The sequence below is a fragment of the Poecilia mexicana genome, unplaced genomic scaffold (genome assembly GCF_051168715.1).
Source record: "Poecilia mexicana isolate PSO_F unplaced genomic scaffold, ASM5116871v1 scaffold_20, whole genome shotgun sequence".
Lineage (NCBI taxonomy): Eukaryota > Metazoa > Chordata > Actinopteri > Cyprinodontiformes > Poeciliidae > Poecilia > Poecilia mexicana.
In genome coordinates this window covers 8,677,463-8,705,259 of record NW_028263389.1, presented here as the reverse complement: position 1 = coordinate 8,705,259, position 27,797 = coordinate 8,677,463, and the positions used below count along the sequence as shown (strand labels likewise).

The following is a 27,797-nucleotide window of genomic DNA, read 5'->3' as shown; positions in this document are numbered from 1 at the left end:
CTACACATTGTCCTGTCTGGGACCATGACAGGATTCGAGACCACTGAAGCTGATGAAGACATACACAACAGATCCTTGCTCACAATATTATCACAATACAAAATTTAAAGTTTGATCAAAAAAAACATATGTCTTTCCAACAGTTTGCTAAACATAATCTAAAGTTTCTTGAATTATATGCCACGCACACATCGACACACTCACATTCACCTAGTGATGTTTCTATTCTCTAGTTTTTATGGACCTGGGTTACTGTTTAACATCTCCACCCTAGCTTAAGTTTGTTTAGTAAATCGATCTTATGACAGGGCTATGATGGCGCCATCCAATGTGTCGCTCCATGAATTATTGGCAGCTCAGCTCTCCAGCCTTCCCTTTTAATGTTTTCCAACACTTTAAACTATTTTAAAACTCAGTGCTCCATAAGCCCGATGGCTGACTGACGGCTGCTCCCTGTCAGAGTACAGCAATACTACTGGATAAATGCACATTCTAGACAGAAACAGTAACGCAGGTAAGTCAAACTTTTTCTGTTTTGTATTTGTTTGTTTTTTTTAAATTGGAAACATTTACATTTAGTAAATACATAAACTGTTAAGTCTTTTACGCCAAACGTTACCGGAATCTCTCAGTTTTGGTTGCAGTATGTTCCTCAAATCATGTGGTTTTCTAATTTGAAAAAAAAAAAGAAAGAAATGGTTTGAGATGGTTCGTTCGAACAAAGTAGAAGCGCCGCTTTAAAGTATCTCATGTAACGCAAACATGCGAAAGGAGATAAGAGAGACTCACTTCGTCACGAAAGCTGTGCTGTAAAGATCATGTGATAACTCGTTTTACCCGAACAAGTCAAGGACATAAACAGGAACAAGATATTTCTCTCTTTGCTCTCGTTTTACCTTCTCGCATTTATCAGGGATTTCAGCACAATCAAAACCAAATGTGCGTTAATTACCAGAGAAACAATGTTATTTCTATTGCTCCTGTAATTTACCTTTTCTACCTGCAGATAACAATACTTCCAATCACATGTCCACTTTGTATTGTTTTACATAATTACAAAGATGACTGGATTGTTGTTTATAGTATGAGATTCGATGTTGGACCCTCTTAACAGTCTGGCTTGTTCAAATATGGACATTAATTGCTGTGAATTGTTAATCTTTACTAGGGCATTCACAATTACATAGATAATTCATGTAGTTTAGAATTAGTTTTGAATTCAAAGGCAAGAATGAAGCAAAGATATAGTTAATCATCTTAAGATTTGGAGGCAATTACTTTTCTGAAGAACCTTCAACTATGGCTTTTGTTTCAGGAAGTCGTGGTTTTTTGCAACAGTGCCTGGCTGATCATTATGTGTGTCTTAAGCTGTTAGTTTAAGTACAGGCTGTGGTATTATGGCAATTTCTCACAGACATTGCCTCCTAACTAGGGGGTTTTATGGCAGCTGAGAGCTTTTGGTTGATGGGCAGAAGCAATGTGTCTCATTTAGTCTGACTCCTGCAGCAGGTCTTACCAGCTGAAATTAGATGTTTACATACTGTTGCCAAGAAAAGTCACATTCACGGTTTGATATTAAATCAGACAAGACTTCTCCTGTATTAGTTCAGTGAGAAATATCACATATATTTTTCTATGTGCTAAATTTGTTTTTAAAACTGTCTACCACCACACATACCGCGTCTCCAAAGCGATTCTGCATCTGGACACATTTTGCACCAAATCGTATCACTTCGACACAGAATACCTCTGTTGAGACTCCTAAGGTATTATTTATATGTAATTATTTGAGCAGATAAACATGACACCGTCAGACATGTGTGTTTGGACCCAAAGGCAGATGGGATTTGCTGATGTTCACAATTCTCTTGTGTCCTTTGATTTCCTTTTATTTTTTTCCATGATGTCATGCAGAGAAGTAGTGCGTTTCAGCTGCAGCCTTGCAGAAATATTTACAGGTATGCACCCATTCAAATCAATTGTGAATTAGAAGCTAACAATATGACGACATCATCATTTGGGCTCTTTCAAATTGTAATAAAGGCATTGTAGTACAAGTCTATTTAAACTTATGAATTCTGAAATTGCAGAGAATAACTAAATAGTCTGTTCTGTCTGAGTACTTAATAAATAGAAATAACCTAGACGACCCCAGCTCTTACAGGATAGATTTAAAACACAATCGTAACCAGTCCATCTGAAGCCACTCTTTGCAAACTCGATGAGTCAGGAGGCCTGGGTGTACCATCTAGTTAAATTATAATCCATTACACTTCACACTCCCTACCTACAACCTCCTGTCAAATCACCCTATCTTTTAACCCTTTTATTTCACCCTCCAATCTGTAGTACACGATAAAAATACAGATACAACTTAATTGTCTGCATAGTTTTTGCAGGGCTACTGCTAACACCTCTCAACATTTTATTTTGAAATAAGACACAAAAGTAGTTCATTACTATGATGTGGGAAAATTAAGGATTCACAAATGAAAAACCTGAATAGTGCTGTGGAGGTTTGAAACACATTCCCCCAATATGTTGCTGCAATTATACCTGCAAATCGTTTGAGGTATGTCCATACAAACTTTGCACAAATTTTTCTAGTTGTTATTTTCAACATAGCTCATACTCAGTCAGATTGGATATATTTAATCTGTGAATATATATATTCAAGTCTTGCCACTCGTGATGTAATCCAAGAACTTCCGTTACACTCTCATCTAAGCAGAGCACCTTTCTCCATGCATTTCATGTGTTTCTTAAATGGCACATAGCAAAATGTAGCAAATGGGCCACCTTTCTTATCATTCTCTAGTAACAATTCAAGAATCTTGCTATTTTTTTAGTTAGATTGCGCAAGTAGCAATGATCTGCCTCTCGTCCTGAATGGACAGATCTGCCTTCTATGAGATCTTTAAAGCTTAGGATATTGTTTTAATGGCATGAACTTTTTCCACATCGTTGCCCCCGACTTTCCTTATGTTTGCCTTGGTTTTCATTATGATGTTTGTTCTCTAATGTTCCCTAAGAAACCTCTTATGCCTTAACACATTAACTGTATTGATACTGTTAAACATTTGTGGACCCGATTAGCTAATCAAGTGTTTAATTGTAAAAGGGTGATGAACACTTATGCACGCCATGCTGTTCAGAGTTTTGTTTGCAAAACTTTTAAAAGCCATGCCACTTTATTTCCACTTCGAGAATATGCGTCATTTTGTGTGTCACCATAAAATTCATAAAAGTTTCTGGTTGCAATGTGACAAAATGGAAAAGGTTCCAGGAGAGAAAATGCTATTAGCAGAAAAAGTAACTAAAATGTGCTACAAAGCAATTTGTGATAATATGCATTCGGATGTGGTTCCTTACTGTGACATTATATTACCCTCTTCCTTGCTGAAACACTCCTTTCATTTTATTTTTTTTTCTGACTGACCAACTCATTACAGATGTAGATCATCAAGTCATCCATATCATCATCTTATCTTTTACAATCTTCTTTGTCACAATGCCCTAAACTGTTTGCCTCTAAAACACACAGTAAGATTTAGTGCAATGAAACCCTTGATGTAAAATGGGTGGGTGAGACAATTGAACTGGTTTATGCCATGGGAGCTATTCAGTGTGTTTATTATGCCTCTGCCCTAAAAGATGAACCTGAGAGGACGGGCATGCTACTTATGATTTACACTTTTGAATTTGTTCTCGTCTAAGTTTGGTGAAGTGTGTGGGAATTGCATCCGTGACGGAACAGCCAGGAGCCTGTTTTCAAGTTTTTGGGGATTTTTTTTTTTTTTTTTGCTCATCTCGGATTACACTTTGAGTGCGAGTCAAAAGCACATAACTACAAGTAAAGTCGGGTTTTAAGTAAATGCAGGGAATAACTTCTTCTTACCAGATTCTGTGAATGAAAACACATAAGTGTAAATCTCAGGTGTGTGTGGATGTGTGTTTTTGTCTTGGAATTATAGGGAAGTTATCAGTGTTCTCCACTTTTTATAGACTATATCTACTGAGGTGATAAGTGCTGTTTCACCAGTATTGATTAGATTATAAATCCCTGGAATAACACACTCACACACACAAACACAAATCTCCACATGCATACACACACACACACACACACACACACACACACACACACACACACACACACACACACACACACACACACACACAGAAACTCTTGCTATCTTCAAAGGGGCTTTACATTGACTTCCATTCATTTTTCATTCTTTTCTATTGCAGAGTCCTGGTGCTTACACTAAACCTAATTATTACTATTACTATGACATGAACATAGTCCTAAGCCTAACCCAGAGCCCCAAAACAGAACCTATTCTTATGGGAACTGGGCTTTGGGACCCCTAAGGTGCAGTCGGTCCCCACAATGCGGTATTTGTAAGAACAATGTCCCTTACACTGTATCAAAAACAAGGCCACACACACATACGCACACACACACAAATAAATAATTAGCAGACAGTATTCACATTATACATACTTTGATTCATAAAGACAAGGAAATTTCTCCTTTACAACTGTCCATTTATTTCTGTGATAAGTGTGTAAGTGGAGAACAGATAAGTAAGGTGTAATAAGGTGAGAAGTCTTAGCTCTAGCTCCACCTTTTCTCGTGTTCACTGCCCAATCAAATGACATTATTGACCTGTTAGGTGAGGGATCTCCCTTGTTGAATATGTGGGAGTTGGATGAAACGGTGATAGGAAAACAGAAGCAAAGACAAATTGAGAGAAGCTACAGAGGCAGACAAAAAAGAGAAAAAGGCAGCTCAGCTCAGCTTGAAGCAGGAATGAAGTATCCTCCAGCTCCTCAGAGTAAATCTCTGTTAGATATGGAGGTGGCCAACTACTGCGAAGGCCTGGATCCATCATACAGCACACTAGGGTTTGAGAATGCAGAGGTCCTCTACGCAGGAGGAGGTAAGTGAGTTTTCATGCAGATACTTAAATACGGAGGCACATACACACCGAGAATCCCATGAATGTCAAGCTTGGTTTTGAAACATTGTGACAGCATATACACATAACACAGCTACACACTCATTTCTATTCACAGGTAATGACACTGCTGAGGGGTATGACTTCTCACTGATACAGTGTCACGGAGCATTATAGATAAAAGTTTGCTGCATAAGAGGTCATCATGTTCAGAACCGGATGAGGAAATATTGTACGGGAAGACATTTAATAACAGAGCAGCTAGATAAGCTGATGTCAATGAGTTAAGTATTGGGAAAGAAGGAATGGAGTGTTTTTCATTAACTTCATCAAACTTGCCAATGTGTGAATTAATTTAAGAGTTAATTCCTACTAATGTGCATGCCGCACTTTAGTGCAGAAACTATGTTGGGTTGAGCAAATTTAAACTATTCAATAAATCGATTTGAAGTAGATCACTGAGTGAAAAGCTATTTCACCATTTTTTACCAAGTAAATCTCAACCATTTGTGTCTGTCTTGTTTTCTGTTTGTTCCTCTTTATTATATATATTATTTTGCTAATTAAGCAAAACAAGAGTATATGTGATTATATACTTGAGGGTTGAGGGATGGTCCTTCCCTTACACTGGTGTTTTTGTTTTTATTTTTCAATATGAGATTTTTTTGGTTTTGTTTTTAACCTACAAACAAAAAAAAGAAGAATACTGGGCCATTAAATTACAAAGAATTATTTACTGCAAACACTCAAGCGGAGAACCATTGCTTTTAATATGCATGCTTTATTCAAATGAAAGGCTTTGATGTTTTATCACAGCCTTATTGTTGAGTTTACTTCTTGAAATATTTCGTTGACTTTATGTTACATGTCTCATGCCTTAGGAAATTTGTGACATTAGACAGTTGGAAAATTTGATTAACTTTACATGTCATGTGCTCATTTACACACTAATTGGCTCAAATTTTTTAAAACGTGTTTTTGCAAACTACAAAAACTGCTTACACGGCAAGACAAACAGACACACACACACACACACACGCACACACACCCCCCCTTGTCTGTATACACTACTGGGGACTAAAGACAAGACCATGCTTTCTGGGAACCCCCCTTTCTGAAAGTAGCACAGCTCTGCAAAAAATCAAGTAGCATGCTAGAGGGGCAGTGAACAAACATATCACTTAAAATTTGCAATAAGACTAACTAGAGTTCTCAACATGATAAGAACGTGGCTCTTGGGGACTTGTCAGGTTTTTAGTAATGTGTGGGGAAATAAATACACACTAATTCGTTTTTATTACATTCTTAGTACCTGTAGCACAGTTTCAGGTTCAAAATGCTTAGAGAGCCACTGCAATGCACAATGAAATCTACAATTTGGAATCAAGCAAAAAATAAATTGAGTGGGCACTCAAACTATGTTAAAATCTAGTATTGAGCAGCATACTGGAACCGCTTTGTTACATTTATTCTTTTAAAGAAGTTACATAAAAGGATTAAAATGATGCATACATTTCTACAGAATTTTTTTTTTCTTGCAAATTAGATCACAATTTTGTGTTCTTCTGATTGACTGTAAATCTCTTATCCAGGAACAACCTGTGATGATGAGAACTGTGAGGAGATGGGTTACAGGCAGCTGAAGAAGCCTTGTGTAATTGTTTTCAGGCCATCAACAGGAATGCACTCTGAGAACGTCAATCTTACCACGTTCTCAGAGTGCATTCCTCAGAATGGGAAAGACTAAATACATTTTTGCTTAAATAGAACCTCAAGAGAGCACTGAGATACATGCTCCTCCAGAGTCAGTGAGGACAAAAAATTAGTCAAGATTGTCAGAAGCAACTCAAAGTCAAGATTAAAGACTGTAAGAAGGCATAAAGGAGCACACTTGACACCAAGGTCCAGCAGAACAATAAATCAGAAATGAAAGAAATAAATAAATCACAAGCAGGAGGATCGAATAAACGAAAGTCTGGACAGAGCAATGACCTCAAGACATACTTCAAGAGGTTGAGTTCAATACCAGTTTTTAAGAGTAAAAAAAAAATATCATACATTAAATGAGTGGTCAGCAACACACAGGAAAACCGCATTGGACTTCACTCTTCTGATTGTTTTCCACTCTGTGCAGGGCAAGTCCCACTGCTGTCATTTTCGGGATACTGAGATAGTATGCAGTTGTTTTAAACACTTATCACAGTCTGCTTTCCCTTGAACTCAACAGGTGTTGATGAATTCCATCAAGATTTTTTTGACTGCAAGGACCTCTCTTTCATCTGAAGTTCCCTTCTTGCATGGTTGGCGACCTTTAAAACCAAAATAAATAACACATGTATAACAAATACAGCCCTGAAGTAATACAAGTAATTAAAGACGATGAAATGAAATTACCAAACCAAATCATACTTAGTGTTTAGTAAAATTGCAAAATACAATCATGACTAATTAGACCCATCATGCTAAAAAAAGATAAATACAACACCTAAACCAGTATCATTACAGAATTTTACTCATCATGGAAAGCTATTTTCTCAACAAAGCCAAAAAGAAACATTTGGAAACATTTAAAGTAATTATTAAAGTTGACAGAGCTAAGTTTCAAAATACATGAAGAATAATTCTTCATGAAAACAAATTGATACACAAAATACAACATTCTTGTTAAGTTCAAAGTTTATAGAGCATTTGAAGAAAATATTACATTTCTTCCAATATAACTGTACTGACAAATCTCTGAGACATCTCAGTTAAGACTAGAAGACCAATGACAAGAAGTTCTGACATAAATACCTTTTCCTTAGAGGACTTGGACTTGGGTGGAACTTGATCCAATGAGCCAACATGGTCAGCACCGACACCCTCAGTCATAATTGGTTCTTTGACAACCTTAGGAAAAGAAGAAAAGTGATTCTTAATACTGTAAAAAGACTGGCTTACATTTGGGCAAATCCAATGACCACCTAAACAACAACATATAAAACCATTGACTAATCAAAAGAAATGCAGCTGTTGATTAGCATGGTACATTGTTGATGAATCTTAGCTGTAATGTTCAACTAAGAAACCATTTCTGGTTCAGTTTATCAGCGATCCTTCATCAAAATGTCTAAAATTTCTGTACCAATTTGACCGGTTCAAATGTTTACCTAAGATGACATCACATAATTGGCCTGTAAACATGTCTGCATTGTATTTTCTGATTTGAAACATACATGTTGTCTTAAGCCAGGTATGAGCAATGCTACTGAGGGCAAACAAGATCTGTAGTTACACAAACAGAGTTAAAATATTTGACCTAAAGAAACCTCAAACGGGGTCCCCACTTGTACTGTATACCAGAAATGTGTGCATGGCCCCAAACAGCCATCCCTGGAAACAAATACTTCAGCTGCTAAAGACCCCACAATGTAATCAAACCAGACTAGTGTGTGTTACCAGGACTACTCAAAGAAACCTGTTAAATTCAGAGCATTTGAGGAAAATATTGCATTTCTTCCGATATAACTGTACTGACAAATCTTTGAGACATCTCAGTTAAGACTAGAAGACCAATGACAAGAAGTTCTGACATAAATACCTTTTCCTTAGAGGACTTGGACTTGGGTGGAACTTGATCCAATGAGCCAACATGCTCAGCACCGACACCCTCAGTCATAATTGGTTCTTTGACAACCTTAGGAAAAGAAGAAAAGTGATTCTTAATACTGTAAAAAGACTGGCTTACATTTGGGCAAATCCAATGACCACCTAAACAACAACATATAAAACCATTGACTAATCAAAAGAAATGCAGCTGTTGATTAGCATGGTACATTGTTGATGAATCTTAGCTGTAATGTTCAACTAAGAAACCATTTCTGGTTCAGTTTATCAGCGATCCTTCATCAAAATGTCTAAAATTTCTGTACCAATTTGACCGGTTCAAATGTTTACCTAAGATGACATCACATAATTGGCCTGTAAACATGTCTGCATTGTATTTTCTGATTTGAAACATACATGTTGTCTTAAGCCAGGTATGAGCAATGCTACTGAGGGCAAACAAGATCTGTAGTTACACAAACAGAGTTAAAATATTTGACCTAAAGAAACCTCAAACGGGGTCCCCACTTGTACTGTATACCAGAAATGTGTGCATGGCCCCAAACAGCCATCCCTGGAAACAAATACTTCAGCTGCTAAAGACCCCACAATGTAATCAAACCAGACTAGTGTGTGTTACCAGGACTACTCAAAGAAACCTGTTAAATTCAGAGCATTTGAGGAAAATATTGCATTTCTTCCAATATAACTGTACTGACAAATCTTTGAGACATCTCAGTTAAGACTAGAAGACCAATGACAAGAAGTTCTGACATAAATACCTTTTCCTTAGAGGACTTGGACTTGGGTGGAACTTGATCCAATGAGCCAACATGGTCAGCACCGACACCCTCAGTCATAATTGGTTCTTTGACAACCTTAGGAAAAGAAGAAAAGTGATTCTTAATACTGTAAAAAGACTGGCTTACATTTGGGCAAATCCAATGACCACCTAAACAACAACATATAAAACCATTGACTAATCAAAAGAAATGCAGCTGTTGATTAGCATGGTACATTGTTGATGAATCTTAGCTGTAATGTTCAACTAAGAAACCATTTCTGGTTCAGTTTATCAGCGATCCTTCATCAAAATGTCTAAAATTTCTGTACCAATTTGACCGGTTCAAATGTTTACCTAAGATGACATCACATAATTGGCCTGTAAACATGTCTGCATTGTATTTTCTGATTTGAAACATACATGTTGTCTTAAGCCAGGTATGAGCAATGCTACTGAGGGCAAACAAGATCTGTAGTTACACAAACAGAGTTAAAATATTTGACCTAAAGAAACCTCAAACGGGGTCCCCACTTGTACTGTATACCAGAAATGTGTGCATGGCCCCAAACAGCCAGTCCATGGAAACAAATACTTCAGCTGCTAAAGACCCCACAATGTAATCAAACCAGACTAGTGTGTGTTACCAGGACTACTCAAAGAAACCTGTTAAATTCAGAGCATTTGAGGAAAATATTGCATTTCTTCCAATATAACTGTACTGACAAATCTTTGAGACATCTCAGTTAAGACTAGAAGACCAATGACAAGAAGTTCTGACATAAATACCTTTTCCTTAGAGGACTTGGACTTGGGTGGAACTTGATCCAATGAGCCAACATGCTCAGCACCGACACCCTCAGTCATAATTGGTTCTTTGACAACCTTAGGAAAAGAAGAAAAGTGATTCTTAATACTGTAAAAAGACTGGCTTACATTTGGGCAAATCCAATGACCACCTAAACAACAACATATAAAACCATTGACTAATCAAAAGAAATGCAGCTGTTGATTAGCATGGTACATTGTTGATGAATCTTAGCTGTAATGTTCAACTAAGAAACCATTTCTGGTTCAGTTTATCAGCGATCCTTCATCAAAATGTCTAAAATTTCTGTACCAATTTGACCGGTTCAAATGTTTACCTAAGATGACATCACATAATTGGCCTGTAAACATGTCTGCATTGTATTTTCTGATTTGAAACATACATGTTGTCTTAAGCCAGGTATGAGCAATGCTACTGAGGGCAAACAAGATCTGTAGTTACACAAACAGAGTTAAAATATTTGACCTAAAGAAACCTCAAACGGGGTCCCCACTTGTACTGTATACCAGAAATGTGTGCATGGCCCCAAACAGCCATCCCTGGAAACAAATACTTCAGCTGCTAAAGACCCCACAATGTAATCAAACCAGACTAGTGTGTGTTACCAGGACTACTCAAAGAAACCTGTTAAATTCAGAGCATTTGAGGAAAATATTGCATTTCTTCCAATATAACTGTACTGACAAATCTTTGAGACATCTCAGTTAAGACTAGAAGACCAATGACAAGAAGTTCTGACATAAATACCTTTTCCTTAGAGGACTTGGACTTGGGTGGAACTTGATCCAATGAGCCAACATGGTCAGCACCGACACCCTCAGTCATAATTGGTTCTTTGACAACCTTAGGAAAAGAAGAAAAGTGATTCTTAATACTGTAAAAAGACTGGCTTACATTTGGGCAAATCCAATGACCACCTAAACAACAACATATAAAACCATTGACTAATCAAAAGAAATGCAGCTGTTGATTAGCATGGTACATTGTTGATGAATCTTAGCTGTAATGTTCAACTAAGAAACCATTTCTGGTTCAGTTTATCAGCGATCCTTCATCAAAATGTCTAAAATTTCTGTACCAATTTGACCGGTTCAAATGTTTACCTAAGATGACATCACATAATTGGCCTGTAAACATGTCTGCATTGTATTTTCTGATTTGAAACATACATGTTGTCTTAAGCCAGGTATGAGCAATGCTACTGAGGGCAAACAAGATCTGTAGTTACACAAACAGAGTTAAAATATTTGACCTAAAGAAACCTCAAACGGGGTCCCCACTTGTACTGTATACCAGAAATGTGTGCATGGCCCCAAACAGCCATCCCTGGAAACAAATACTTCAGCTGCTAAAGACCCCACAATGTAATCAAACCAGACTAGTGTGTGTTACCAGGACTACTCAAAGAAACCTGTTAAATTCAGAGCATTTGAGGAAAATATTGCATTTCTTCCAATATAACTGTACTGACAAATCTTTGAGACATCTCAGTTAAGACTAGAAGACCAATGACAAGAAGTTCTGACATAAATACCTTTTCCTTAGAGGACTTGGACTTGGGTGGAACTTGATCCAATGAGCCAACATGGTCAGCACCGACACCCTCAGTCATAATTGGTTCTTTGACAACCTTAGGAAAAGAAGAAAAGTGATTCTTAATACTGTAAAAAGACTGGCTTACATTTGGGCAAATCCAATGACCACCTAAACAACAACATATAAAACCATTGACTAATCAAAAGAAATGCAGCTGTTGATTAGCATGGTACATTGTTGATGAATCTTAGCTGTAATGTTCAACTAAGAAACCATTTCTGGTTCAGTTTATCAGCGATCCTTCATCAAAATGTCTAAAATTTCTGTACCAATTTGACCGGTTCAAATGTTTACCTAAGATGACATCACATAATTGGCCTGTAAACATGTCTGCATTGTATTTTCTGATTTGAAACATACATGTTGTCTTAAGCCAGGTATGAGCAATGCTACTGAGGGCAAACAAGATCTGTAGTTACACAAACAGAGTTAAAATATTTGACCTAAAGAAACCTCAAACGGGGTCCCCACTTGTACTGTATACCAGAAATGTGTGCATGGCCCCAAACAGCCATCCCTGGAAACAAATACTTCAGCTGCTAAAGACCCCACAATGTAATCAAACCAGACTAGTGTGTGTTACCAGGACTACTCAAAGAAACCTGTTAAATTCAGAGCATTTGAGGAAAATATTGCATTTCTTCCGATATAACTGTACTGACAAATCTTTGAGACATCTCAGTTAAGACTAGAAGACCAATGACAAGAAGTTCTGACATAAATACCTTTTCCTTAGAGGACTTGGACTTGGGTGGAACTTGATCCAATGAGCCAACATGCTCAGCACCGACACCCTCAGTCATAATTGGTTCTTTGACAACCTTAGGAAAAGAAGAAAAGTGATTCTTAATACTGTAAAAAGACTGGCTTACATTTGGGCAAATCCAATGACCACCTAAACAACAACATATAAAACCATTGACTAATCAAAAGAAATGCAGCTGTTGATTAGCATGGTACATTGTTGATGAATCTTAGCTGTAATGTTCAACTAAGAAACCATTTCTGGTTCAGTTTATCAGCGATCCTTCATCAAAATGTCTAAAATTTCTGTACCAATTTGACCGGTTCAAATGTTTACCTAAGATGACATCACATAATTGGCCTGTAAACATGTCTGCATTGTATTTTCTGATTTGAAACATACATGTTGTCTTAAGCCAGGTATGAGCAATGCTACTGAGGGCAAACAAGATCTGTAGTTACACAAACAGAGTTAAAATATTTGACCTAAAGAAACCTCAAACGGGGTCCCCACTTGTACTGTATACCAGAAATGTGTGCATGGCCCCAAACAGCCATCCCTGGAAACAAATACTTCAGCTGCTAAAGACCCCACAATGTAATCAAACCAGACTAGTGTGTGTTACCAGGACTACTCAAAGAAACCTGTTAAATTCAGAGCATTTGAGGAAAATATTGCATTTCTTCCAATATAACTGTACTGACAAATCTTTGAGACATCTCAGTTAAGACTAGAAGACCAATGACAAGAAGTTCTGACATAAATACCTTTTCCTTAGAGGACTTGGACTTGGGTGGAACTTGATCCAATGAGCCAACATGCTCAGCACCGACACCCTCAGTCATAATTGGTTCTTTGACAACCTTAGGAAAAGAAGAAAAGTGATTCTTAATACTGTAAAAAGACTGGCTTACATTTGGGCAAATCCAATGACCACCTAAACAACAACATATAAAACCATTGACTAATCAAAAGAAATGCAGCTGTTGATTAGCATGGTACATTGTTGATGAATCTTAGCTGTAATGTTCAACTAAGAAACCATTTCTGGTTCAGTTTATCAGCGATCCTTCATCAAAATGTCTAAAATTTCTGTACCAATTTGACCGGTTCAAATGTTTACCTAAGATGACATCACATAATTGGCCTGTAAACATGTCTGCATTGTATTTTCTGATTTGAAACATACATGTTGTCTTAAGCCAGGTATGAGCAATGCTACTGAGGGCAGACTAGATCTGTAGTTACACAAACAGAGTTAAAATATTTGACCTAAAGAAACCTCAAACGGGGTCCCCACTTGTACTGTATACCAGAAATGTGTGCATGGCCCCAAACAGCCAGTCCATGGAAACAAATACTTCAGCTGCTAAAGACCCCACAATGTAATCAAACCAGACTAGTGTGTGTTACCAGGACTACTCAAAGAAACCTGTTAAATTCAGAGCATTTGAGGAAAATATTGTATTTCTTCCAATATAACTGTACTGACAAATCTCTGAGACATCTCAGTTAAGACTAGAAGACCAATGACAAGAAGTTTTGACATAAATACCTTTTCCTTAGAGGACTTGGACTTGGGTGGAACTTGATCCAATGAGCCAACATGCTCAGCACCGACACCCTCAGTCATAATTGGTTCTTTGACAACCTTAGGAAAAGAAGAAAAGTGACTCTTAATACTGTAAAAAGACTGGCTTACAATTGGGCAAATCCAATGACCACCTAAACAACAACATATAAAACCATTGACTAATCAAAAGAAATGCAGCTGTTGATTAGCATGGTACATTGTTGATGAATCACAGCTGTAATTTTCGACAAAGAAACCATTTCTGGTTCGGTGTGGCAGTGATCCTTCATCAAAAAGTTTCAAATTTATCTTACTTAAACCTAGAACTCTACGTCGGTACACAAGGAAAACAGCTTGCATGACAGGTAGCTAACGCCATCTTGTTAACATAAACTGAAGTAAATCTTCAATTTACTTCTGTTGTATGCCTTTGTTTCGCCTTACAGATTTTTAAAAAGAAGCTCGGCTAGTCTCACCATCCATTAAATCTTTTAACTAAACCGGTACATTAAAATACATTTAAAATAAGAGTAATTACTTACCCTTCTGGGTGGTGAGCTGCTTTGCCCAGGGCTCTTTGTGAGTTCATTTAAAAGTGCGCTTCTTTTGTCACTCAGCGCGGCCCGGGTGGAGACAAGTAAAACACAAACTACGAGCTTCCACCCGTCCGGTATGTCTTGGTCTTTAAATCCAAATGATTCAATTATAAAGTAATTTAAAAGGACTGAGCGTTTGACTTGATGGATTGGACAATAATTAACTATTTACGGTTTTAAAAGTAATTTGTTTTAAAAGCAGTTGGAATGCAAAGAATTGTAAATTTGTAATTGGTAAGTGAGGATTTTTTTCCTCCTGTCTTGTTTCGGCCTCCTTAAGTTTCTGTTATGTGTTTACATGTAATAGGTACAATCTGTTTCAAAGTTATTAGTTATTAGTTTTCACAAAGCACATATTTTTTTCCCAATTTCTTTGTTTGATTTTAAATAAATTATATCAATTGGTACATTGCTGCAAATGACTATATCTGAAGAAGTGTGGTGGATTAAACTCGGCTTACTTAAGTGCTTGTACCCCTGCTCTCAACATTGATGAAGCATGTTGTACCAAACATGTGTTAGCCATAGCATACATTTACATGGTATATTAAATTAAATTTTATTCAGTTTAAAATACTTTAATTAAATATAAATGAATTAACTATTTTTTAAATACAATTAAGTTTTTTATGTGCCACTTGCACCTATGTATGAATCATTGAAACATTGTCCATTATTAATTTACTAACTACTGAATGACATCAAACTAGGAATTATAGAGCCCGCTCATTCTGCCCCAGATGTCCACATTGTTGGTTACTATATTTATTGCTGAAAGATTAAATTTCTTTTCTCCCAAACCAATAGTCTCATTCAGATCAAGAGGAAGGGTTGATCTTTCCAACTGCTATTTTCTCTTTCTGGTACACTTGTGGCTTTCTGTAGAGTTGGTTTTATGTTCATCTTTTGGTATCGATTCTGCCTTCGAGCAAATGGTTTTCTGAGTGTAAATGTCTGGTTACCTGATTCTTTAGATATTTTGTATTTCTTAACTATTTCATCAGTCCATCAATCAAGTTTATTTGTATAGCACATTTCAGCAACAAGGCAGTTCAAAGTGGTTTATGTAATTAAAACACAAAATACAAATTCATAGAACACACAGTCTACAATGAAAACTTTTTAACTATTTTTAAGATTCTGAGGATTCAGGTCAGAGTCCTTCACTACTCTCAGATTTAGGACTTGATCTCTAGTTTCTACCTGTAATAACTGAAGCTGTGTGCTGACTCTAGGTCATTCCTTTTTATGTCCAAGGATAACTTCAGTTTTGTTTCTGTTCAGCTGGATAAAGTTTTGACACATCCAGCCATTTTTTCTAAGCATCTTTTCAGTGCTTGAATGGGTTCTGAGTCACCTAATGACATTGTAATGTAGAGCTGTCTATCATCTGGCATAGGTTTATAATCTCTTCTAAGCTTTTGTAGTTTAGTGTATGCATCCTAGTAATGCCAGGATGCATACTAGGATGCATACCTAGGATGCATACCTAGTAGTAGATCTTAGATCTTGCCAAGATCTAAGATCTTGGCAAGATCTTAGATCTTGCCAAGATCTAAGATCAGGACCACCCTCTACTGTCAGATCCACCAATGTTATCTGAGGTGAAAAATTGTTATTCTGACAAAATATGTTCCTCAGAATGCCCCATGTCTTAATAGTATTAGTAATTAGAAAGTTATCTTTGACAATGAGTGGGAATTCTCGGTTTTGTTTAACATATTTATAGGGTGACAAGGTTTACAAACACTTTCCTCGATCTCAAGCCATTACAGTGTTTTTGGGTAGCCCACACTGAAATAATTCTTACATGTAAAGACAGTACATAGTTTTCAACCCTGGGCAGGCCCTATCAACTCAAGGTTTAGGGAAGTTGTAAGACTTTAGTTTTAATTTTAAATTTTCTACCTGAACAAATAAATTCTGATATTGCTTTATTGATTCCAGCTAAATCTTTAGAGTCAATAAACAAAAACAACATAGACATTGGATAAATTAAATTAGGGTGAATTATCACCTTAATAAGGCTAACTCCCCCCAGAAAGGATAAGGGGAGCTTCTTCCATCTCACCAACTTATCCTTAATATGAATAATTGTAGGACTGATGTTTTCGGAGTACAGCTGACTAATTCTAGATCCAATTCGTTTTCCTAGATATTTTAATCTTGTAGGAGCCCATCAAAATGGCTTGATGAATACTGATTTTCCCTGGTCACAAGCATTTAAAGGCATTATTTCTGATTACTATAATTTACCTTATACCCAGATATTTTACCAAATTTTGTTGACACAATCAATTAGAGCCGAGGTAGATTTCACAGGGTCTGTCAAAGTTTAAATTATATCATCAGCGTATAATAATATTTTATATTTTATACAATTTTGTTCCTATTAATATACCTTTAATATTATTGCTTTGTCTAATTGCAATTGCAAGTGGCACTACATCCAAAGAGAAAAGTAGCAGAGAAAGACAGCTTCCTGCGCCGTCCCCATTTCCAGGCCACAGGGTGTTGACAAGAGGCTATTTGTCAAGATGGATACTGTGGGCTTTTTATAATGAAGTTTTATCCAGTTTATAAAATTTTCTCAAAGTCCAAATCTTCTAAGCAGTTCAAACATATACTCCAGTTTGACACAGTCAAAGGCATTCTCAGCATCCATTGAGACAATGATGCCTGGTATTTCTGTCTGATTTTTGGTCACTATAACTGGGTTTACTTTTAAATGATGAGGTCATAGCTCCATCTCCCTCTCTACCCTGAATGAGCCTTACTCTCACAAATAAACATGCTGCCATTCTGCAGTCTTGTCAGATCTGAAATGGAAAAACCCGCCAAACTAATTTTAGTGTTAAGGATATTAAAATAAATCTTATGAAAATCCTCAGTTTCCTGTCAGCTCTGGAACAAGTTGTTTGATTTAATTTTCCACATCTATGGTCCATAACAAAGTTATTATTTTCAAGTTATCTACCATTATACTGTTGATAGTTGCTCTTAGTCATTTTTTCTGAATAGTATGTAAAATTAGCCCAATGTATTTGTAGTCAGGCAAAAACAGTAAATGTATAGTTTGCTTGAAAATGTACATTTGTGTAGTTATTCAAGTTTTATTTCTTTTGACTTGGTTTTTAGACACTACTACAAAGGAAGGTCTTGTGGCAATAAACTACTGACTTTATTTAAACAACATGGGCAGAAATATTCAACTAAAATTACACAAAATTAAACAAAACATTTTAATGACGACATGAATGAAAAAAATGGGAGAGCTGTACATTTTCCATTCCCTTTGAACTGAATTAGTTCCTGATGTTACCACAAGTCAGAAGCAATCATTTAAAGAATCATTTAATATAATTTAAGACAATAAAGTTTTTACGTATCAGTAATTAATGATGGTCTGAAGAGACAATGGTATTTTGACAAGACTTTTACCCTACAGTTTCTGCATGTATAAAACTAAATTATGCTGGTATATGAAGATTATGGCGGTTTCAGTAATAAGCTACCATGTCCTAAAATACTTTTTTTTTTTTTACAGATTTTTAAGAATATTTACTACATTAATGACATAAATGTCAATGTAACACTAAGCAAGTTAACAACCAATCTGCAATAACGCTAATGATTCCAAATGTGAAGGTTATAAATCAACAAATAGTAAATAAAACTATTTCAAGTCATTTAAAACAATCCGCAAAAGTAGATTTTTATTTGTCCCTTCAATGTCACTAAAGTCAGATTAGTGTGTATAGTGTGTGTAAGTGTGTGTTCCTGCAGTACCACAACCCACCACTAGAGGCCGATACTGAGTGACTATCGTATACACACTTATACACAAACAGTTGGTTTTTGTGAATTCTAAGGACTTGTCTGAAAATTTGACAGAGCATCCTCCTGACCTTCTTTTCATTGAATTCAATGCAAACTTTGTGGGGACCAGGTTTTTGGTCCCCACAAAAAATTTGGTCCCCACACCGTGAGTGTGCTGTCTTGCTTTGGTCCCCTCTATGTAGCAAAAACAAACACACACACACACACACACACACAAAAACACTAAAATGAAAAACGGAACAAAACAGACTCACGTAAACTTGTCAGTCTTTGCAGGTGCATATCCATATTAGGGTTGATGTGATTTGAGCACACATGTGACATCACACAGCACTGCACCCAAGTTAATCAAATACGCCCAAGTTACATTATTTTAAGTTGGGCGTAAGGTGTCGGGCATACTCAGCACAGTGTTGCCCTGTGCGAGTCACCCGGCAACACCTACACAAGAGGGGATTTTACAGTAGAATGCAATGCCCATTGCTTTCTCTGTGAAAACCAACAAACACAGCCTAAGTTTCTTTTCTGTCAGATGGTAAAAAAAAAAAATAAGAACATATTTTCCTAGAAACTGACGGTCTCGCTTGTAGAGCTCTTTGTCACTGATGTTTAGTGAAATAAAGTTAGTTGAAGACATGGGTCATGAACATGGTTTGCTGAAGAGTAGGAACACTCCTCTGTGATGTCACCTTCGTTTTTGAGCTGAGAGTCAAACATTAACTCAAGCAATGTTGGGAGATCATGGAGTACAACTGAGTGAGATATGAATGGAACTCTAAAGATACGTGTCTTGATGCTCATCAAGGTTTCCCCACTTTAAATAACTTAGCATCTTGGATCTATATAATAAGCACTAAAGGAATGTTTAATGTGCAAGAAATAAGAATGATGACAGCATCAGCTACCAAAATAAATGCATATACACACATTTACAGATGTGTGTAAAGCATGAGTAAAAAATATGCCTGTATGTTGTGCTTTGCAGACAGTATGCCAACAGAACCAAGCCACTCTGGTCCAGATGGGCTAAATGCTAACTGCGCAATCTGTGGAGATAAAGCCACAGGAAAACACTATGGGGCTTCTAGCTGCGATGGCTGCAAAGGCTTCTTTAGACGCTCCATACGCAAAAGCCATGTGTACACCTGCAGGTAAAGACGACCAAGGCATATCATAAAGGCATGTTTGAACAAATAAAATATGCGATGATGAAACCTGAAGGATTAATACTTATATTTTTGGTGAAGACATATTCAATTGGCACCTTTCAGTACAACACGGGATGTTATAGTGAATTAAAGGTTGTTCTGTAGAGTCAGGCCACATTGTTGTTCGTCATGTTACAGGTTCAGCAGACAGTGTGTGGTTGACAAGGATAAGAGGAACCAATGTCGTTTCTGCAGACTCAACAAATGCTTTAGAGCTGGCATGAAAAAAGAAGGTAAGACGACAAAAGTGACTCGCATGTTTGCAGCTCCTCACTTACATTATACAGTATTATCGTAGAAAATATCCACATTTGGCTCAAAGAATAAGGTCATATCTACAACCACTGCAGGAAAAAATTGTTGTCATGGAATCTCAAAGCTTCATGAAGATAATCAAAATTGGCTTAGCCATAAAACAAGGGAAGACTTTCTGTGTGTGTGTGTGTGTGCGTGTGTGTGTGTGTGTGTGTGTGTATTTATGAGGGGTATGACCTTGGCGCAGAATTTTATGACACCTAATCCTGTGATACTGAAACATGTTGTTCTGTACTGCAACTGGTTAACGTTTGACTTCCTATTGCTGATCCCAGCATCTTCAGTGACTTTCCGAAATATTAACTGCAGTGACAGTTATTATTGCTTTTTACGCTAATGAATTAGTTAGTCTAAATGTTAAAATTAATACAATAACTTTTGCATGCTTAGAAGTAAAAAAAAAACCGCTGTTGAATTGCCTGGTATTATTATCCATTGTTTCCTTTGGTTTTCCTTTTTGTTTTACTTCTTGTTCATGCACATGCACACAATAACCTTGGTTCTTATATTTTAGCTGTACAGAATGAGAGAGATCGGATCAGTTCCCGAAGAGTCATCCCAGATTCTCAAGACCTTCCACCCATTACTATCTTAGCTCAGGCGGAGTCATTATCCCAGCAAGTAAGAATGTCCTGCTTATTTTATTATTCCTGGAATAAAGGTCTGCAATGCACTTGCAAAACATTATTATTTTTTGGTTCTGTAATGTTGCATCCACAAACTTCAGTGCATTTTATTGACATTTTATTTGAGAAACACAAAATACTTCTGGAGTGCTATAGGAAAAGAAGACATTTCTTATGTTCTGTTTTCACAAAGAAACGTGAAATATGTGATGTAAATTTGTATACAGCCCGAGTAAAGTGTAAATCTTTGCTGTAGTTATAGCCGCCATCAAATCTGGGCTTAGATTCTAAATTGGATTCACTTCTCGACTTTAATCGGAATGATCTGCTGCTGCTCTGGCTTTATTATGTTCAACTCACTCTACTCCAGTCTCAACCCTTTTGTGGTTTCAAACAGGTTTTCTTCCAATATTGACAGTTATTTATCTTCATTCATATTCTCATTAACTATGGAAGCCTATATTTTTTTTATTAATACATCATCACGTGTGCTTTTCCCTGCAGATCATCACTCCTGTAGGACTAGTAGACGTATCGGATGTGAAATCAGCCACTGTAGGAGATGTGTGTGATTCTATGAGGCAACAACTGTTGGTTTTGGTGGAATGGGCCAAATATATTCCTTCCTTTGGCGAGTTGCCACTGGATGATCAGGTAACAAGTCAAGTCATACACATGAGCTTAATTTGTATATAGCTTGCACTAAGTCATATCTATGCAGTGATCTCATGTCATACTGAATACTGAAGTGAAAACTAGAGTAGAAGCCATAACATTCATCAGACATGCTGGTATTTTTCTATTAAGCTTATTTCACTTTTCCTTGTGTGAAAAAAATAAATGGATTTACTTCGCAAAATGCTGCAGAGCATTAGCATTTTTACAATGAGTATGTGGTATGTTATATCTAACCCATTTCTGTAGCCTACGACAACGCACAGCACCATACAACTAAGGAAAAGAGAATAATTGCTGCTCTGCTTATTAACAATGTGGTTAATTTTGTCTGTGCATGTGTGCGTGTGTGTGGATGTGTGTGCGTGCGTGTGTTTCCAGGTGAGCTTACTCAGGGCTCACGCAGGTGAACATCTCTTGCTCGGGGTTGCCAAAAGGTCAATGCCATTCAAGGACTTCCTCCTTTTAGGTAGGAAATGACAATATATTTTTCTTACTGTTTGGTTGTGACCATGTGTCTCAGCAGTAATATGTATGAGGCCTGGCAATGATTAACTAAAGCTTTCTGTTTTTGAAATGTAACCTCAAGGTTGTCCTTTGTAAGAGAAAAAAATAAGTATCATTAATTACTTAGAAAATCGGATACTGTACACACAGTTGTCATATACAAACACTTACACATATCTTATGCATCGCCATACTTCTTGGACCTTACAAATTACCATTTAGCTTTGATGCAGCAATTTAAATAGGACCTCTCAAGCAATAACAAACCGCTCATGTACACACTAGAGCCCAACCCGTACCTGCTCAAATACCTTTCCACCCCAGTCAACTCTTCTCCACTAACTTTGTCAACTGTTTCTGCAGGTAACGGCTGTGTGATACACAGGAACGGCCCTGAACCTGAGATTTGCAGAGTTGCCAGCAGGATATTAGATGAGCTAGTCCAGCCTTTCCAAGATATTCAGATAGATGACAACGAGTATGCAGCTCTCAAGGCAATTGTCTTTTTTGACCCAGGTAATAACTAAATGCTATGTGCACTGTCTCATAGCAACCGATTTGTAAGTTTCATGGTAAATATATTTTAGATAGTTAAGTATTGGCTGAATACGACTGTAGATAATCCATTCATCTAAAAAAAGAAAAAAAAACATACTTCTTGGACTTCACAGACTCTTTAATTCAACAAAATTATTCAAATAGGACTTCCCCAAGGTGGAATACGTATTTGATAAGTCTGTACTAATTTGAAAGCCTTTAATAAAAAATTGAGCAACAGTTCAGTTCAGTTGTTCTTTCCCTTTTTGGATAGCAGTTCTGTGTCAGATGTTGAAACCTTGGGAGATTATTTTATAACCAATCAGGGGTTTCATTTTTTTTCACAACTTTATTCCTAACCTGTCTGGTATTCCTTAGTCTTAATTGAACAGTTCACACGCTAATATTTTCTGATAAATCTCCATGGCCTTCACAGAAAAGCAGTGGATAAGTTATTCTAGTTATTAAATAAATGTATACTAGATGCAAACTAAACCAATCCTCTAAATGAAAGGATTGTGAATTCTTACAGATGCAAATCCCTCTTTTCAGATTTTAATTTGCAAAAAAACCAAATTAATCCATATATTATTGTACTTATGCTTCATAATTATGCACATTTGTGTTTGTCCGTTCCTTTAAACCCCAATGAAATACATGAAAGTATGTGTTTATGATGTAACCAAATGTTGGAGAGGACACTTGATTTTTTTCTACTGCTTGTGCCAATAGTTGTCACTATATATTACATACTTTCTCTTTGCAGAAAAAAAAAATCATATGTTGGACGTTGATATATTTTTTAATCCCACAAACAACTGGACATGAAATTAAATATTACATTTTAACAGAAAGACAAAGTAGTGTATTCAGTATAATTTAATAAAATGTACAATTACAAAAAAAATGAAAACAAATGGTAAAATATTTATTTTTTTATTGCTGGTGTAACTACGTTGTTAGAAACATGAAAAAAAAAAGATTTACATTTTATTTAATCATAAATGTATTGTTATTTATGTGGTATGTTTCCCCTCATAGTTAGATTCCAATCTCTCCATTCTCTACACATGAGCACCATCACCACCCTGATCATGCGTTAACCCTTTCTCCCTCCTTCTGTAAATCCCCTCATTTTCCCTCCATGAACCTGTTTAACAATAATCATTCCATCAATTCCACCCATGTCCTCAATTTCATCCCTGGTCTTTTTTTTTTATTTCCTGTCCTTCAATCATGTCCTCCCCACCTCTATTTACCTGTCTCTTCAATGCTTTGCTTTCCAATCTCCAGATGCAAAGTCGTTGCGGGACCCAGCGAAAATTAAGACTATGCGTCTTCAGGTAGTTCTACTATTTAATCTTTGAAATTACTGTAAATCTGTAGCTTTTTATCTTGCATTTTATACATATATTTTTTTTTTCTTTTTAGCAATTTTAATCTCATCATGTAGGATGTATTCTAACTTTTATTTGAAGGGCAACTGACATTTACTGTCATTAGCCACGTCACTTTACACAGATAAATATTTGCTCTGGATTTCAAACTTAAATTTGGAGTTTTCGTCACAGTGGTGTGTGTGTGTGCGTGGGTATGTGTGTGTGTTCACAGGTTCAGATGAGTCTGGAAGACTACATAAACGACCGTCAGTACGACTCCAGGGGTCGTTTCGGAGAGCTCTTACTGCTGCTTCCCACCCTGCAGAGCATCACCTGGCAAATGATTGAACAGCTCCAGTTCATTAAGCTATGTGGCCTGGCCAAGATAGACAACCTCCTGCAGGAGATGCTGCTGGGAGGTAGGACTGGGCTAACGTTTGCGTTTGTAATTCTGTAAACAAATAGGGTGACCTTCAGCAAAGTGACTCCTGTAACCTTGGAGAGGTGAATATGGGGAAGCAACATGAGGGATTGTGGAAATGGGGAAAAGTATACCTGCTCAGCAAAGTTCTCTAGGACATATAAATATACACAACTAAAAAGTAAAAAAAAAAAAAACTGTACTGAAGAACAGTGTAACTTTGCATAGCTCTCATGTATAATAGGCAAAACAGAAATAGACCAAGTTTGCCGCACAATGTGATGCGAGGGACATTTGTGCACCCATCTAGATGTGTATAAATAATAAGGAGGGCTATGTCAAACAGTTCAAACGTAATATGGGGTCTGATGTAAAAAGTCATCTGAAAACATGCCCCACGGCTTTCACCACTCATGGAAAAAAAAAAAAAAAAAAAAAAACGCCTCATGGATGTGAAAACTTGACTTAGATGACAGTGTACAGAAAGAGCTGTATTTTTCTTGTCAGAATGTGGAATGACTTCCTACAAGAACTGTAACAACAACAACAGCAAACTTTCTCCCATTCTAACATTGTTGGCATAATATATTTAGAAACCCCAAAATGAAGGTTTTAATAGTGTATTTTACCTTCAAAAATTTATTAAATAAGTATACAATGGATGTATAGACTACAAATATGTAGTCTCTATATTAGAATTAGATTTATGGTGCCTTGCAGAAGTACCCAAACTCTTTGATCATTGTCACATTAAAATAATAATAATAAATAATAATAATAATAAAACCCACATCAAAATAAAACATCAAAACAATGTGGTCCATAATTATGAAGTAATGTGTAAAGTGATATTTGTATCAGCTCCTCACACAGTTTTTTCTTCTTATGTTTATCTCCATCCACTGACCAGCATCACATTCCCTTTAAAAATAAAAAAACAAAACAAAACAAAACAAACAAAAAAAAACATTACCACAGCAAACTGCTCTAATGCCACCAGTGATTTTTATTGCAAGGATTGTGAGATGAGGAAGCATCAGCTCAGGTGACTGGGCACGTCTTGCTAGGTTATGGTTACACTTTGTTCACTAACATTCTCTAACATTCCTTTCAAGCATTCACAGAAACGCTGCATTTATATTCAAAGCCAGGGATAACACTTCATTGAGAGTGTTTCAAAGTACGGTGGGCTGCATTGAAATGAACGTCGCATTTCTTAGATTTTTGTTAATAAAAAAAAAAGCCATTTTTCTTTTTAAACCCACTTCACATTTTCCACATGCACTGCTTTGTGGCAGCCTGTAACATCATTGAAATACATTCAGATTTAGAGTTGCAACATAACCAAAAGGTACAAATCTTAACGGATATAAATACTTTGCAAGGCATGGCAGTTCTTTCTATTCATGAAGAGACAAAGAGGGTTCCAAATTTTGATATTGACAAAAAGTTTGTTTCTGAAACACATTGACTTGATTAGTGAGGGTACCAGAGTGGATTATTCAGCAAACTGCTTTCACAAGCTGCTTACACATTAAACAAACCTATAATAATTATTAATGTATTTTCGTTAGATAATTGCACCTCTTCAGTCTCTTTGCGTTTGTGTTGTATGTGCAGGGCTAACAACAGAGTCCAGCCACCTCCACCATGCGGCACACACCCAGTTGACCCAGGACCATGTGACTGGACACACCCTTGTCATCAGCACCATGCCTGCTGCTCAAGTTCCACAAATAGGTGAGAAAAAAAAAATGCCCAAAAACAAGCATTAAGCATACTGAAGACAAACCTATATCGAAATGACTAAATGTTCTAACATGCTTTCTGCTCACTCTGCAGCTTCACCTGAGACTCCCATCCCATCGCCACCACAGGGTCCCACCACAGAAATGTACAAACATTTCCCTCAGCCTCATTGTCCTCCCGCCAGCCCCTCATCTTCTACACAGACGGACCCCTAACTCCTTCCTGCCCTGTGACAAAGAATCTGTCACGAAATCAGTTTTCTTTTTCTTGGATGTATAGTTTATTATACTAATGTAAAAGTTAGGAAGGCACTCCTTATTCAGTATGTCTTAAAGACTCTCCCCCGTCCCCTAGTGTTACAGCAACAATGGTCTCAATAATTGCCTGCCTTTCAAAGGTAAGCTTTTATTCAAATTCAAACCCTCACAAGTCTACATCTTTCAACAAGAGACCAGACACAGGGGCTTCAGCTGTAATGATCAGAGGACGGGGCGCAATTTAGGGGCTCATTTAGAATCCAGCTGGTGTTCCACCCAGCTCCGACCGGCCGGTTCATTCCAATAGTCATCTCACAGTGATAGGAATGATGTGTGTGAGTAAACTGTAATGATGGCTTAGCGGTAACTTCATTACTTGAACAGCCTTACATGACAACAGGCTTGGTCATCTGAAAAAAAAAAAAGAAAAAAGAGATGTATATATTTTGAGCATCTATTGCTCGTGGTTTCCAGGTTTAAAAAGACACATTTTCTGGATTTTTTTTTGTTTTTTTTTTGGCAATGCCGATTTGTCTGAATGAAGTAGAATGGAAAATAAAAAGAACAATTCAGTGTTAGACATTTTAATGAGGTATACATTTTCGAGCAGAAACTGCCATTTAGCTGCTTTTGAGTTATTCCAATGTTTGCTCATCAGCTACCCATCTAACCCAGACTGACACCTGCCACAGTCTCCAAAACCATCCAGCTTGGCTCTCTGACTTGACCTGACCCAAAACTGGATTTGCACGCAAAGTAGATTAGCTGAAAGGCAAATGGTTCAACATGAAACAGCATAGTGTTAAAAAAAAAAAAAAAAGAATGTAAATGAATGTTAACATATTAAATCATAAAAGAATTTGCACATTTTAGAAATAGATCATTATTTGTTTTAATTGATTTCAATTTGTTAACTAAGTGAACAGCAAACTAGCACAGACCAACTTACTGAATAAATATAAGCACCAAACAAAAGACGGCTGCAAACAACATATTGCATTTTTCCACATTATACAATAGCGTAATTATGGTAATAGCAGAGTAAATGGTGAACAAGGTCTGCACAGTTAATAAAGAGGTTTGTTTATTTTGCTTCTTATATCCGAGTGCATTAATGTGATGACAATAAGTAGCACTGAGTTTCAGGCCGATGCTCTGATATTTGTACAGCCACAGCTCCAATTCTTAGCCAGATTGTTTTAATATACATATCCATGTTCTGAGGTAGAAAAAAAAAATGCTGATATTTTATTTTGGAAACTTTAGATTGTCAGAACCTTTTTTTTTTTTTTGTCAAGTACTAATATGAGGTTGTGCCCATTTTATATTTATCTCCTATTTAGAGTTTCCTCTGTCTCCAATGTTAAATAATCTGAGGTAACTGTGAGATCAACAAAATAGCTCATCCATCTTTACAGTTGTTGCTGGGTTAGTCTTTTGGTTTTGGTTTGTTTGTCTGAACGACTTAGTTGATAATATTTTTTTAAATGCCTGATGAGGATTTTCTGTGTACAGTTTACCATACATCAAACGTTGTATATGGACATAAGAAATTTTAACAATGTAATCTCGAGAGCAAAAATTTATTTGTTGCAATACAAATTTATATTTGAA

General features: G+C 36.6%; 1 protein-coding gene and 1 long non-coding RNA gene across 2 annotated transcripts; both read left to right on the top strand.

The window, feature by feature from the left end:
* The first annotated feature begins 27 nt into the window (after positions 1-27).
* On the top strand, positions 28-27,797 carry hnf4g (hepatocyte nuclear factor 4, gamma). The gene is made up of 11 exons (XM_014992931.2): positions 28-514; positions 19,495-19,660; positions 19,856-19,950; positions 20,547-20,653; positions 21,163-21,312; positions 21,715-21,802; positions 22,204-22,356; positions 23,671-23,720; positions 23,989-24,175; positions 25,798-25,917; positions 26,020-27,797. The coding sequence occupies exons 1-11, from the start codon at positions 484-486 to the stop codon at positions 26,139-26,141; spliced, it is 1,269 nt and encodes a 422-aa protein (XP_014848417.1). The 5' UTR covers positions 28-483; the 3' UTR covers positions 26,142-27,797.
* On the top strand, positions 2,810-7,871 carry LOC148153364 (uncharacterized). The gene is made up of 2 exons (XR_015761570.1): positions 2,810-6,632; positions 6,685-7,871. It is a non-coding gene; the product is annotated as an uncharacterized LOC148153364 (long non-coding RNA).